The sequence below is a fragment of the Eleutherodactylus coqui genome, chromosome 1 (genome assembly GCF_035609145.1).
Source record: "Eleutherodactylus coqui strain aEleCoq1 chromosome 1, aEleCoq1.hap1, whole genome shotgun sequence".
NCBI classification, from domain to species: domain Eukaryota; kingdom Metazoa; phylum Chordata; class Amphibia; order Anura; family Eleutherodactylidae; genus Eleutherodactylus; species Eleutherodactylus coqui.
This window is the reverse complement of record NC_089837.1, coordinates 306,815,008-306,831,158: the sequence shown is the minus strand read 5'-3', so window position 1 is coordinate 306,831,158 and position 16,151 is coordinate 306,815,008. Positions and strand designations below refer to the sequence as shown.

Here is a 16,151-nt window from a genome sequence, read left to right as displayed (position 1 = left end):
CATAGCAGCCATGGCTCAGGTACCCTACAGGGACATAAAAAATTTAAACAAAAGTTAAAAATAGTGTAAAAAAAAAATGTGAAAAAACCTTTTGTGTAATTTCATTTATGCTGCATGATTAACGCTGTAACCCCCCCCCCCCACCCCCTTTCCCCCGCACAAAAAAAAAACAATGGCAGAACTGATGTTTTCTCTTCCTGCTATCATAAAACAATTAATAAGTTTTACAATATAGTTTATGTACCGAAAAATGGCACTAATAAAAACTACAGTTTGCCACGCACAAAACAAGCTCTTATACGGCCGCATCGATGGAAGATTAAAATCCACCCAAAATACGTCCTGATGCCCCAAATAGGCCATGTCCTGAGGGGTTAAATGCTAAGGGGCAAAATACTAGTGCATACTCCTATGTTATCATAAGGTGGTATTAATGCAAATGCACGTTACTGTTTTTGTACTTTAACAGAGTAAAGTTTCCACTAAAAAACTTGGTACTTCAAGAAAAACTAGAATTTCTGCTACAGGTACTGCTTCCAAGAGGTAAGTGTTTTAACTATGTACCTTAACTACGTAGTGAGAGGCTCATTCCTCTTTATGGCTGTCACTAATTGGCTTTATTCCAATGCATACGCAGTTTTACAACACTGCCTTGGAATAAACCTGCAGCCTCAAGAAGTCTGAACCGCCCTTGACTACCGGACATGGCTTTTGACTTTTTTTTAACTTTTTTGTCTGTGAAAGGCCCGTGTACACGCAACAATTATCGCTCAAAAGTCATTCAAACGACCACAAATGTGTGAGAGAATTGTTGCGTGTAAACGCAGGCTTCGTCTGAACGATTATTTTAAGCTGAGCTTAAAATTCATCATTCAGCCGCAGAGAGATACTTTGTCTCAACAGACCGCATGCTGTGTTCTCTACGAGCCAGGAGATTACATTGTATTCTGCTGACCGCCTCGACAGGTACTATGCAGCTGTGTGCGGAGCCCAGCCCACATGCTGGGCTCTGCAAACAGCTCCTGGATGCCCTTTTACATGCAAATCAAGATGAGAAAGTGTTAATGGACATTAGTGTCCATTAATACTTTATACAAAATGATTGCTTAAGCTTTAAATCTTTTCATCGTTTGAAAGATTATCTTTGTGTGTAAATGGCTTAACTCTAGACAATTTATAATTCAACACCTGTCCTCCAGTGCCTGTACAGCTTTAGTAGTGCTGTCTATGTGACCTCTGTATTTGCAGTTGTTCTATCTTGAACCCGCTTTAAAAAAAAAAAAATGCCCTCAAGACTTAAAAATACCCCCAAAAAGGTGCCTGGTATGCAGCAAGAATGGGACGGGGAGGGATATTTGGCTTTACTTTCCCATGTACCCATCCAAAGCAGGCCTTTGTAATAACCCCTGTTTTGAGACATTTCCACACAAATTTAAATGATTAATTATCGAAGGTTTAGGGATGGCCAAACTGTGTGGGATTTACATTTTTTTTAGGGTGTGTGTCTGTGTGTGTCTGTCTTCCAAGTGGGAAGGAAGCCGCACACAGATTAGAAGGTTTTGTTTTTTTGTTTTTCTTTTTTGTCGGTCTTGTTTTGTGCCTTTCCTCAGACCATGTTTCACTGGGGCAGAAAAAGTCTTCCTATAGAATAGCCCTTCACAGTATAGATGGTATTAAAACTTAATTTTATTGATCTAGTTAAAAAAATAGGTCTTGGGACACGAATAGATGCCACGTTAACCCCGTATTCAATGGTTAGCTCTTTTATGCTGTTGAGAGAGGAGTACAGTGACCCTGCCTAGAAGGTTATAGCTAAGGAAAGATAAAAATAATAAATGTAGCACAGCCCAGCAGCCCTGGATGCCAGCGGCATCTGCTAGTGTATTTATGACAGGTAGGCCTATTACCCTCTTTTGCTATTAGTATAGAGAACTTAGTGGTCAGTAGCTGAAAGCACTTCTTTTTATTTAATACAGTCTCTCTGATAGGACCTGGTTGATCACTGTCAGAAAAAATGCTCAAAGACCTAACTCGCAGAAAAAGAAGCAAGATACAGGATATACACTACAGGAAAAGCCACTTAACCCAGGGTAGGGGAGGGGTGACTGCTAACAAACTCAGTCTGCACAATATGAACCGATACCAAGATGACCGCCATAGATGGGTGCACCACACATACAGGCGTTCAACCCACACTGACTAAGCAGTGGATTGTCCTGTATTAAAGTGTGCCACACTGGCATGCCATCCTGGGCACCATGGTTGTCAATTGTCAGCGTATAACTCCTGCCTCTACAATAGCATAAAAAAATAACTGGCTACCAGAGATACGGGCTATTGGATTTTTGATAGACAGGGTTATTGCACTCTTGTGCTACCAGTAAAGAGATCTTGGTGGTTGCTAGCTGAAAGCACCTTTGTATCTAATATAGCTTGTTAGACAGGACCTTGTTGTCCACTATCAGCCTAATGGTTGCTAGTGGACAGCAAGGTCCTTGCTTATTACCAAGTAGAAAGAACGCAGAGACTACCATCAATACAATATATCTATTATAGTTACACAGGTTCATACTTTACATCTACTCAATAGTGGATCACCTTGAAATAGACTTTCTCTCTAAACTTAAGAGGCTCATGATGGTTCCTGATGAATGATTACCCGCATTGAAACATGTTGACCCAAAGAACCAACAAGATCGAACTCTAATGAACCAATAACATTAAAGGGAAGCAACATTCTATCCATTACTATTGTAACCGAAAAATCGGCCTAACTATTTGATCTACTGAAAATACTAAACCAATGGAGGTCTTTCTCTACTGGTATGTAGGCTAGACTCTTATGCCCAGACCTTGGCCACTTCTGCCTGATCATAAAGGAGCAGCTGGACTTTTGGTCCTGGTAGGGCTTTAATACCAACCCTATAACTAGGAAACCTCAACCCCATCCCCCATACCCGCAGGTTCAAGGGCATCTCGGGCTCATATGTGACTACCTGGGAATTTAATGCTGGTTTATGGGGGACCCTACCTACTTCCTTATTCTTACATTTTTGTTTCTGTGTTGCATGTTTGTCCAGGTATTCACATTACCACCTCAATCATTTCTTCTAGTCGTTGACTATCAAATACGGGGTTAACAAGGTATCTATTTGTGTCCTAAGCCCTATTTTATATAAAAATTTTAGTTTTAATACTGCCTATACTGTGAAGGGTTTCCTCAGATCATAAAGCAAATTTTACTACTAAAGATTTTTTTTCAGTATGTCTTGGCCAAGTAATTCCCTGACTTCATCGCTCACCAACTAATCTTTAAGGGTGGGGCTATCCCAAATTATTTTCTCCACCACCAGCAATGATTGTATTTTTTGTAATAATAAAAGATGTTGTTGCTCTCAGTAAAAGCGACAAAATAATCATGTGGATAGGATACCTTTTGAAAGGCCAACAAATGATGCTACAGCACAAGCTTCCAAGGCTAGTTGGGTCTCTTCATCCTGCATGCTTTGACATCAATACTTCTACAAGTATATAATGGGCCTGAAACTCGTGTTTGGCCTCTGTTGTGTGTTCAAACATATAAGGCTGAGGCCACAATGGGCGTATTTCTCAACACAGGAGAAATAGGGGTGTCAGTTTTGTGGTGCATGTCTTCATTTTCATGTACACTATACAAAAAAAAACCCTGTCCTCAACCCCTTAAGGTTTTTGTGGGACAAGTTCTTTGTTTCAATGGTACTATTAAATGTACCATATAATGTACTGAAAAGCTTTACGAAAAAACGAAGTGAAGTGGAAAGGGGGGAGGTCTTGTTTCTACGGTGTGTACACTGCAGCAAAAATGACATAACTTTTTCTATGGAGTACATACGACTTTTTGATCGCATTTTATTTTCTTGATGACTGTATGACCAAAAACGCGCAATTCTGACGCTGTGTATTTTTTTTTCTGACAATGTTCAATGAGCGAGATAAATGTACTTTGATCTGACTCTTAAGGAGTGATACCAAATGTGTATTTTTGTTTTATTATTTAGATTTTTTTATTTATAATTGCGATCTCGTCATGGGGGGCTGTACGGGACCCGCAAACATCATTCGGGGGATTTTAAATGCCACTATCAAAATTGAGGCATTTAAAGTGTTAACAGCTCAGAAAAACCGTGCGGCCTATCGGAGCCTATACCGCCGGGTATCGGCTGTAAGAAACACCTGGCAGCTGCGATGTATGGAGGGAGATCACCCCGCAGCTGCAGGACATAAAAGCACGGTAGGTCGGTCACTAAGGGGTTAAAGAGAAGGACAGAAACTAGGAAATTCAACATGACTTCCCTTATGACTTATTGAAAATTCAGCCAACAGTAAATGATGTGTTTTGGGGTGCAGAAGCCTGTACAGTAATGGTGTGTGTGCTCCACTTTGGTGGGACACCTACATTACGGAACCTATGACATTAGGATCGCCACAACAGTGCATCTGTGTATCATGACTGTTAGAGTGCGCCCACGTCATCTGCCCTTGTGGCGTGTGTTCCATCGTGGGCATGCACACTCCTACTGATTACCGGAGACGCCTAAACCTGTCAGAACCTATACTTTTGCTTTTAGTATGCATTCTTTTTTCTGCCATAAGAGGCCCCTAAATAGGCTATTCGTTTTACAAAAGAAACGCTGGATTATCTGTTGTGGCGAGTTATGCAACAGGTACAGTAACTCTGTACCCCCGACAGTGAAAGTTTACACCATATTCCTAGCTTCTGTTTGAACTTCAACAATAATGGGTCTAGATTAAGCTTGGTAGAATCCTGAATAGTTCTTGATTTATTCACCCCCAAATACGTAAAAACAGGCATACAGATCATTGGGGCTTGTTCTGTATTGACCGTTAGGTCAGGCCTATCCAGAGGCATTACTATGGATTTATTCCAGTTAATTTCAAAACGAGAGTAGCATCTGTATTCCTAATTGTCTTAATAACTGCCTCTAATGACTTCCTAGCATTACCCAGGAATAGTATAATGTCATCTGCAAAAAGAAATGCAATTTTCTCCTTATTTCCCCTCCAGAATCCCACTATATCTGGGTGTGATCTTATTCTTCCTACAAGTGGTTCAATTGCTATTGTGAATAGTAATGGGAAGAGGAGATAGCCCTGGCGTGTCCCCCTATGTAATGAAAAAGTATTTGGAGTACCTTCGTATACACCCACACAGGCTTGAATGTCGGTGTATAGAACTTGTACCCAGCTGATAAGAGGAGCCAAATCCCATTTTACTCCTCTCCCACAGGAATATCCATTCTATACTGTCAGATGCCTTAGCTGCATCTAATGAACAGAATACCCGCTACTCTTGGCTATCTTTTGGGTCATTCCATGTCAACTGGACCAGGGCTCTCCACTCGACCAGCTCCAATTTTGCTGTGAATTTACATGGATGTACGTATATGTTTGAAACGAGGTTCTGTAAAGTTTTGGCTCCGGATATCATATACTTGGAGCACCACCGCCCTTCGCGTGGAGGTCCCACCAAACACACAGCCTCAACAGCAAGGATTTTCCAAAGTTTGACATGTGGCCATTGCAGAACCATAGTAGCTGTGAGGCTTAAATTCAACATACCAGCTGAACTTGTGCATGTGAACACAAAAAATTTACTATTCAACACTCAGCGATAAGTACTTGCGCAATTTGATACGATCTTGTGGGATCCAGTCGTGTGGGAGCTCCAGATATGAAGCATGTGTGTTTGGGATTTCTTGACGCACAAAGATATGCATTTGTGTGGACATGTGGAGTATGGACGCCTATTCTCTGCGTGATACTACTTTTGGGTCTAACTCGGTGACTCTGCATGGTGCCTGTCCGGCTATTTCAAGCAAGAAGATTGTGCTGCTGGCACCCTCTTTTTACTACGCTGTAAGGGTGCAAGCAGCTGGTATTGCTTTATCAAGTGGCATGCTCCTTGGCGCTTAATAGTCACTCATACTGGGCACATTCCGTGAAACCACTGAATTTTTCAGCCAATTACAAAAAGGCGACACATATTAGAACTATCCGACTAACCCCACAATCAAATGATCTCCAATATATAACATCAAGTGACCTATTACATTTGGCTAGACTACATGAGAAGGACCAAAATGAAAACAGACCTTTTTTTGAGAAGAAAACAGCTTAGTGACCCTTAAAGCCCTACCGGGTCTGGGCACTAGTCCTCCAAGCAACAGAGCCATCCAAAAGACCATGTGAACCATTCATAACTGCTAGTTGCTCCACTAGTCAGCATGGCATGGGTATTTTGCTTAATATTTCCACTTAAATATTTTTCTATTGCTGGCAAGTCAGTTGCCATCAGTTATGTCTGGTCTGTGAAGTGAGTGTGGCCCATTACATAGCTGATTTTCATTTTGGGTTAGCCAAGCATCAACTGCCCCGGGACATTCAAAGGAATGTGTCCCCTCCCATTGCCACAACCCATAATCTAGCAGGGTAAAGCGTAGTATAGGGAATATGCATGTTTTAGAGGCAACGGTTTAAATCCTTGAAAGTCCCATGCTTTTTCTGAACCTCCACTGAGAAATTTGGAAAAAATGACTTGACACTATTCAGAATAATGTTGTTGCGCTCTTGAGCGTTGTGTAATGATTATAGTGCAATCTTTGAAATGAAAGAGCTTAATAAGGATGGGACACAGGGGAGCCCATGGTGGGGGTGGTCTGGATAGCACAAGATGCGCACTTTCAATCGCGAACATTGGCGTCAGCAAAGTTTTTCCAAAAAGATTAATGAGCCATGATTGGAAGTAGTCAAAGAACTGTTAAGTCTGGTTTAGATACAACTAGAGATGAGGGAGCATACTCGGTAAGGCGATATACCCGAGAGAGCATCGCCTTTTTGGAGTACCTGCTGGCTTGTCCCTGAAGATTCGCAGGGGTCGGAGGCAGTGAGGGGGAGCGGGGAGGAGAGAGATCACGATCTCTCTCCATCCCAATTCTCTCTCCCCCTCCTCACCCCCCGAATCTTCAGGGACGAGCCAGCAGGTACTCGACAAAGGCGATGCTCTCAAGTATATTGCCTTACAGAGTATGCTCGCTCATCTCTAGATACGATTATCACTCAAAAGATTTTTTTTTTTTGAGTGATAATCATTGTGTGCCTTTACAGCACAAGGTGATCGCTCAAACGTTGAGTGATCACTTTGCACTCCAAGCGGGGGATGCAGAAGACAAGCAGAGACGCTTGTCTTCTGCATCCAGCTGTTCTCTGCTCGGGGCGCCCGGCTGTTATACAGCTGAGCGCTCCGAGCGAGGTATGAAGAACACAGCTGGACTGCTGTGTTCTTCATACCCTGGCTGTTCTTGGAGCGCTCAGCTAGTATACAACTGTGCACTTCGTTCAGAGTATTAAGAACACAGCTGGACCGCTCTGTTCTTCATTCCCAGCCTGTGTTCAGGGAGCGGGATACACCTGAAACAATAGTATCAGCTGTATCCCGCTGTGAATTCCTGATAAGGTGATTGTTGTCCTTTTCAGCAATCCGTGACTGGTTAACGAAAACTGCACGATGTCAGTGCAGTTACTCACAACGATCGCTCAAAAGATGGCTTTTGAGCGATAATCGTTGTCTAAATGGGCCTTTACCCTCCACTTTCCCAGAAAGACCAATCACAAGGATGTTATTACAACTTGACCGATTTTTTTTTTTTTTTTTTTTTTTAAAGGTCATCTATTTTACTCAGAAAATTGGCAATACTCGATAGACTGTGATTCTATTCATACCACACTTCAGTGGTACGAACCGATCCTCTACTTCACACTTCTTTTTCTCCACTATGGTCGTTCGCCCTGTGCCTTTTTGTAGTTGGAGTGTACTTGATGCACTATTACACTTGTTAACTGCCCCCAAAATGTGTCCTGGTGTAGGCTCGGGATGTAGTGTCGTGGATGCACTCCCCGGGGATCCACGTGCTCTGTGATCTTCTGTTAAACCTGTCTACTCTCCTCCAATCCCATTAGACTCCCAGCCTGTGACATCACTTACCGCTGCCATATTGGTGATTTCCTGTGTCTGGATATCGCTGGTTACCCTCACAGGCACACACCATAGTTCACACTGCGTGGGATATATCGTGCGTCTCCCTGCTCATGAGTGATTCTCTATGCATTTACTTATTTTCAAAATTCCCGCTGATGTTGCCATTTTAAAAACTGCAGCTATTTTGGACAACAGCGGGTATTATCCGAACAGTAGCGAGGATAGGAGACAGCCATGTCTAAACTTTGCCACCCCTGTAGTACATTTTCTTTAGTTTGTCCCTGTCGCTGATGGGCGTGGGTGATATCTGGCACATTATGCTGCTTGTCGCGCATGGCATCAGCCTTCGTATAGCACCTTGATGATGGTGACTTTGTCCCTTCATGGGGTGGTGTGTGGTTATGTAGCGGTCATTACCCGCTCTTCACGTATTGCATCACCCCTGATAATGTGGCCTCTTCATCGCACAATGTATCAATCTAGCACCTCTGTCTGTGCAGCGGTGTCCTCCCCTCTGCGCACATTAGTTTTGAATTTTTTTTTTTAAATCAATTGATATCAATGGCAATGCCTTAATAAATGGGAATTAACTTCTGACCGTGAATTTCACTATATAATGGATATTATCCAGTTATGCGCTATAAATAATCTTTATGCACTGTCGCGTTTAGAGACTTTATATACAATACATTGAGATGTACTTGTGATTATTTATGTATTTTTATGATTCTTATAACCACGCTGTGACTTCATTTTGTGCAGTTTAAAAAAAAAAAGTATTTAAATTATATCATGACATTCTATATAATTTATATTAATTATCTATTTAATTATGCAATTATTCAACTTGCAATTAGTTTGGTGGCCAACTGTCTGATTAATTATCTACATATTCTTTGGAATGTAAGCTGTATTTTGCACAATGTTGAATTCAAGTATTTACTCTAATTCTGATGTATATAGATATTTTTTTTCCTTTGTCTGTCTATTTTTTATCTCCTCTTACCTATCATCTATTATATACATATAACACCCATTATAGTCATAACTCTGAAACACATTAAATATTGCCTTTTTTTTTTTTTTTTAAACCTTTTATAACAAACAAGGTAAAGCTACCTAGCATTTCATGAGAGTTGAGCCTCCCTGTCCTCAAATTTTTACAATTCTCTTCAGTCTTAGGGCGAGCACCCACTGGCGTTTTTTTACCTGCGTTTTGCGTTTTTCCTGCACAGACATAGAGATAACGTGTGTTCCTGTCCACTGGCGTTTTTTTTGCGTTGCGTTTGCGTTTTTAACATAGGAACTGTCAGTTGCATATGTGTCCCTATTTTTCTCCTAATGCACCCATGAAAGTCAATGGAAATTAATGGAAAAGCCGCGAAAACGCCGCGGAAAAATCGCGGGAAACGCGGCAAAAACGCTGCGTTTTTTCCCTGTGGAAAACGCAATCGCCAGTGGGTGCTCGCCCTTATTGTCATGTTCGGTTTGGCATTGGTGGACTGGCAGCACCTTTTTTCCTGTAAGGAAAGCTATCTTTCCTGCACAACAGCAGCAGAAGCAGCTGCACTCCTCTCTTCTTTATTTACTTCCTTTGCACTCCCTCACAGGTGTCGGTGCTGCCAGAGGAGTCGCCCCTGCACACTTTGAGAGCCTTACCACAGGGTCTGGCCGCCGCATGCTCGCCATCTTTGTGCTCGCCACCGCTGGCTTATGCCAATCGGCGGTGCTCCTTACGCTGCGTCATGCCCTTCTGTAGCAGCGAAGCGGATGCTGAGGCTCCTGCACAGTGATTTGGCTGCGCTGTGTGTAGGATAAAGGGTTTTTGTCCCGGTAACCGGATTAATGTGAGGATGCATGGCCGAGGCTCTCGCTCGGCACCTCTTCTCATGTACTCCGCTAGGTTCCACCCCATTCAGTATGCATTCTTAATCAGCTGTTTGTAGAAGAGTGAATCTTAGAAGATGGTCTTTGATTTGCTGCATTATTGCAAAGGGGTCTCAATTGGTGCTCCTGAGGAAGTGGTGCCATTTTTAAAGCTGTATGGATGTCTTGTATGCACTTTTTTTATACTGCTTGAAAACGGGGTGAGGGTCTCCTTTTCCTGAAATGTTACTCGTGGTGAAAATGTCCCTAAAATCTACATGGAAGTGGCGCGACTGCATGCCTTTTGTGAACCATGTGTTGCTTGGGCTAACTGTAGAGATTCAGCACACGACTGAACCTTTACATTTAGCTCCAGATGGCACCTGTCCCTTCCCTCGGGTGTATAGCCAGAAATCTACAGTTGCCAACATTACTGCCAACATTTCCATTCCTGAACGTGTCTTGTGTGCCGGTTGGATTTCCAGTAAATGTTTGTATTTCGTCGTCTCTGTGCTTCTTGTCAGTATCAGACATTTGCACCAAATACCTGTTTTTCTCAGCGTTATTTCTAATTCTTTGTAACCCAGGTTTTTAAAGTTTGGCTTGGCCATGAAGGCCCAAGCAGGCTTCGTCACTAATGGTTAAAGATCTAGACATGTTTAGTAGGCAGTTTTGCAGATTTAAAGGAGTAATCTGAAGGGGAAAAATTGAAGCTCTTGTATAGCAGGCTGAGCACATAAAGCAAGGCATGCTAAACTATTCCAATGGACCCATTTCCCTTGATGCTCTTGACCCGTTGCTTGCTGATGACCCAATGAATCGACATGTAACCAATGCAGTTTATCACTGGCCAAAGCAGTCACGTGTCCGTGTGTCAGAAGCCGTCGTTCAGCAGGAGGTGATGATCAGTGGGGGACTGGACAAAGGGAGTTGGTCTTTTAGGACTGTACAGCAGGTGAACACTTTCCAAAAGCTGTGAATGTTAGGGAAATGTATTCTGTTTCTTTATTTCCATCCAGCTACCTGTGAGTGTTATGTGCGGTTTTAGTAGATCTATTAGTAATAGTCTTTATGAATTATTTCATAAACATGAGGCTGAAGTTTGTGCAGTCAGGTTTCACAGAATTACATATTGAGTAGCGTATAATACTTGGTTCAGCTGATGTTTTCTGGAAGTGTAAGGTTTTTCTCTCATTAAAAGAAATCTCAAATTGTTCTGTTCGTCAAAGCCCTGCATCAGTAGGCCACATGAGTGCAGTCTGTGACCATACGCTTTGGCTGAATGTTTAATACCTAATATTTATGTTATATATTTGCAGAACAAGTAAAAGGACTCGAGCAACGCCCTCTAATAGCCGGTATGCAGACTCCTCAATGCTTGGATACACTCCTATAGTCACACCTAAAATTGATACCAGGTAACTTAAAAATTAACGAACTTTAAGGCTGGTTTCAAGGTTTTTGTTTTGTTTTTTTCTTCTGCATTTTGATGCAAAATGTACATGTTATCCAAAACAAGTATCCAATTTTTCTGGTACTGTTATAATCCCAAAATAAGGCAAATAATTCCTCTATAATTACAAAGTCACCGGTCGCCACATCACAGGTTAATCACCATGCTAATGCGCTATGAAAGTTGGCAACATTTCAGCCCTAATTGGTTGAGACACATGCACTTTCTTCTCACAATAGTTAGAGTATATATAAGGCCGGTTTGAGATGAGCATATTGTACTACGTCTGTTATACGGACATGTTACGGATATTGCACCACATTTTGTCATTGTTTGATCTGTCTTTGCTTCCTTATTTACTGGTGGTGTTGGTGATATTTTTTAATGGGCAAGTAGAGATCAGCGTTTGTGCCATAGAAAATAATACCAATAAATGCAAATACAGAGGCGAAGACATACAATATGTGCAAACGTTTTAGAAAGGTGTGGCAAAAAATGCTGCAAAGTAAGAATATTTGCAAAAGAAGTGTTAATAGTTTATTTTTGTTAATTAGCAAAATACAAAGTGATAGAACAAAAGAAGAATCTAAATCAGATCAATATTTGGTGACCACCCTTTGTCTTCAAAGCTGCATCAGTTATTCTAGATGCACTTGCACAAATTCAGGGAGTTTGCAGGATTATAGGCAGATTATGATTAACAAATTACGCAAAGCAGGTGGTGGTGGTGATCATTTTCATATGAAAGTTGAAATACAGTCATTAACTGAAACCACTGTGTAGGAGACTTAAAACTAGATGAGGAACAGACAGACTCTGCCACAAAGGTGAGGTTGTGGAAGACTGTCATGTCCCAGGTCGTGCACCGTGGCAAGACTGAGCACAGCAACAAGGCACAAGGTTGCTATACTGTATCGGCAAGGTCTCTCTCAGACAAAAAGATTTCAAAGCAGACTAGGGTTTCAGGATCTGCTGTTTAAGGTCTTTTCAAGATGTACATAGGGATGGATTAAGTTAAAGACCATAGACGTAGTGGTCAGCCCAGGAAACTTAGTGAAGCAGCTGAAAGACACATTGAACTTCCCTTTGAAGCTGAAAGAAGTCCAGTATTATCAGCTCAGAACTACCAGGAACCAGTGGAACACAGGAACATCCATCTGCTGTTCAGAGAGGTCTGGCCAAAAGTGGTCTTCATAGAAGAATTGCAGCCAAGGAGCCATACCTTCGTTGTAGAAACATGCAATTCAACTTTGCATGAAAACCTAAAAAGTGGGGTGCTGAAAAATGGCAGCAGGTACTTTGGACTGATGAGTCAAAGTTTGCAATATTCAGCTGTAACAGAAGGTAATCTTGTCCCATCACTTTGCATTTTGCTAATTGACAAAAATAAACTATCAACACTTCTACTTTTGAAAGCATTCTTACTGCCTCGAGCTTCTGCACATGTCCTGTAGGTCAGGCTACATGTTTTAAAATGAAAAATACAGCCTTGGGAATTAATAAATAGAATTACATCAGTGTCTTCAAAACATGGATAATATACAGAATAAAATACGCTCATCTGAAGCTGGCCTTGGGGTGGTTTCTCACACCGGCTTTTGTGGCAGTTTTATTTGCAGCAGTTTTTTGAGCCAAAGCTAAAAGTTGATGGAGCAGGGAGGAGAATTGGAAGTCCGTCCTTTTATATTTTCCACAGGTTTTAATCCACTTGTAGCATTGGCTCAAAAAATCATATAAAACTGCAATTGTGTTTCTCTATATCCAGTGTAGAAATCAGGTGGAAACACAAATGGCACGTTGGCGGTACAGCTACTAAGCTAGCCATATAGCATTCTAGAGAGTCTTAGGCTGCCTGCAGACGGCCGGGTCGGATCCCGCTGTGAGAATTCTCACAGCGGGACCGGACCTGCGCCCCTGTAGGGACCAGCGCGGGTCTCGCCTTCTCCCGCGGCTCCGGCTCTCTGATCAGCTGGCGCATGTGCAGAGTGGAGCCGGCGGCCCGGGAGTGACATTTCAGTTTGCCTAGGATTGCGTTTTTAATGCAATCCTATGGCAGCTTCCATGGGTGGAAATTCTGCGGCAAATCCCAATGCAGAATTTCCGCCTGTGTGCAGGGGGCCTTATGCATGGATCCTGTTCTAATTAATAGGACCTGCGTTGCATAGTGTGCAATGGGCTCTTGCTGCGCAATACTGTATGGCAGTGTAGTACTGATGGCAGAGACCTATTCAGTCATTGTGGTGTTTTCGTACTTGTAAAAAGTTTTAAATGGCTTTCTTGATTTGACTAGATACTTCACGGTTTTTTTCTCTGCTCTATCTAGCTTAATAAAAACCATTATTGTTTTTAAGGCTGTTTAAAACTCCAGCACTTAGAACCCCTGCAATGCGAGAACCAGTCTATACCTTCTCCGTCAATGGCAGTCCATTAGCAGGAATGAATGATTTGTTCATTAACTTACCAGCAGAAAATGGAAAGGTAAACGTTACACTGTATACTAGCCAACCTGGTCAGTGACGGGGTTTTGGGGTTTTTTGTATACATCTCAGTCTCCAGCTGTATTAACACTAGATGTGGTCTAAGTACACTATTTCCTTACCGACAGAATATTCGACTGACAGCTGATGACATGGATGGTATAAACATCCGCAATCTTGACCAGAAGGCGTTTGAGAATATTAAACTTTTATCAGTAAGTATCCTGTTCTTTTGTGGTTTTAATTGGTATTATAGTTTGGAAATATGAAATGTATAAAATTCACTTCTTTTACAAACAAGAAAATGTAATGTCTTATGTTTTGTTTGTGTTTCCCTTCAGAGCCAGCTGGAAAAAATCTGTAAAACACTAAAATAACAGAAAAGTCGCCTTGTATTTTTATTACAGTTTTGGGTGCTGTTCTGCGAGTACTGCTGTAAATACTTTTATCCCTGTATTTTATTTCTTTAGAACTATTGCAATAAGCCACTTCGTGTTGGAGTGGAACAACACGTTGTTTTGTTTTTAGCTGCCTTGCTTTATATCTTAACACTTGTAAACCAATAAAAGCCCACATATCACCTGGGCAAACCTGTGATTGGAATTCACTGGATACCACCTTGTATGAAGAATATAAAACGCTTTGTTTTAAAAGAAATCTGTTTGTTCGGTTCTTTTGTCATGTAACAGCCAGCTGAAATATAGTTCAATATTAAAAATTTGTCTAAATTGGGACTTTGTAATCTGCGGTTCTTGGGGATCAGTGGCTGATGAGAAGGCAGGAACATTATTTTGTATGTAATCTACTCGTTCTAGCGGCAACTTGGTAGAACATTAGACTCGCACCACAATATTTTATAGGAAACAGCCCTAACTACAGTGATGTATATCCAGTGCAAGGCTCTTCCACTCCACAAAGGTGTCCCTTTCAGAGTATTGTTTATATTCTAATAAAAATACTAGCTGAAGAAACTGCAAATATGGCTAATCTGCTTACAGGGTCACGGTCCCAGCACTGATGGGGATTTGATCACATGCCTGCCAACAGTGCTTCTCTATTTTTGAACTTAAGTCTTGGCACACAGTAAAATGCATTATTTAAAGCGGCTCTGCCCTTTTGTTTCAGAATGCAAACTGCATACACTAGAGATAAGCGAGCATACTCGCTAAAGACAATTACTCGAGCGAGCATTGTCCTTAGCGAGTACCTGCCCGCTCGGAAGAAAAGATTCGGGTGCCTGCTCACTCCTGCAACTCACTGCTCACCCGCGCCGGCACCCGAATCTTTTCTTCCGAGCGGGCAGGTACTTGCTAAGGACAATGCTTGCTCGAGTAATTGCCCTTAGAGAGTATACTCGCCCATCTCTAATTAGGACCCTTAGACCTGAATGAGGCTGGTGTACCTGCTTTGGGAATCCATTTCAAAAAGTTTTCCCAACCTGATATTAAGATGCTCATGTTAATGAGTCCTGCTAGAGGCAAAGAGCTCATGAGTGGCGTATTCAGAACTAAACTTAATCTCTGCCCCCCTCAGAGCTTAATTGACGAGCTCATTTTAGTATACCTTCTCCTGTAATACTGCTGGAATCCCACCCTGCTCAGTACAGTTTTGTCTTCGGAAATTCCATCTAATCCCAGCTCAGTGGTCTGCTTCCATGTATGGGTTGTGACTTCAGCTTGTGGAATGGCTCTACAATCTACATCTCTCAGCATGTCAGTTCTACCTCCACACCCTCTGTCCTCATGTGGCATACTCCTCTTGTGAGGATGCCCAAAGCAACATGCATACTGTACACCGCTCTTCTCATTGCCACCTTCCTGCAGCCTAGTCATGTGCATGCACATAGAGCCATCTGACGTCATTTCAGACTGACTTGCATGCAGATCAAGAAACAAACCAAGTCTCTGATAACTGGGGGGGCTGTGGCACATGGCAGATGGGTGCCAGGACACCTGAATCATTAGAGCTACAGTACTTCTAGTCACTGGTAACTAGGAACTGGATGAAGGAAAGCTTTTATGGATTTAATACTTATTAATTTATTCTGTACGTGGGGAACATGCTTTTAAAAGGATTCACAAAGGATCCCCAACCTTTCATCAAACCATCATGGCAGGTTAACAGTAAAGTTGTGACTGTCTCATTCTCCCACAAGTTTGGGTTTCTTGGTGCAGAATTAAGAGAAAACTGGGTATTGATTCAAAAAAACTCTTCCTTATTCTGTCTTTGGGACCTGTTCTAGTCGTCTTCCTTTCTTTTTTAATTCCTCATGGAGGAATTCAGCAATTTAAATTATTTTTTTCCCTAGCTTAATCTCCTT

General features: G+C 41.9%; 1 protein-coding gene across 2 annotated transcripts in view; it reads left to right on the top strand.

The window, feature by feature from the left end:
• The window catches only part of CDCA8 (cell division cycle associated 8), a 30,127-nt gene extending 15,639 nt beyond the window's left edge, over positions 1-14,488 (top strand). For both annotated transcript variants that reach the window (XM_066574831.1, XM_066574838.1), the window contains exons 7-11: positions 470-543; positions 11,221-11,319; positions 13,706-13,832; positions 13,960-14,046; positions 14,173-14,488. In XM_066574831.1, the coding sequence (XP_066430928.1) occupies positions 470-543; positions 11,221-11,319; positions 13,706-13,832; positions 13,960-14,046; positions 14,173-14,208 (423 nt within the window). In that variant the 3' untranslated portion in view covers positions 14,209-14,488. The remainder of the gene's footprint in view (positions 1-469; positions 544-11,220; positions 11,320-13,705; positions 13,833-13,959; positions 14,047-14,172) is intronic.
• Positions 14,489-16,151: the final 1,663 nt, after the last annotated feature.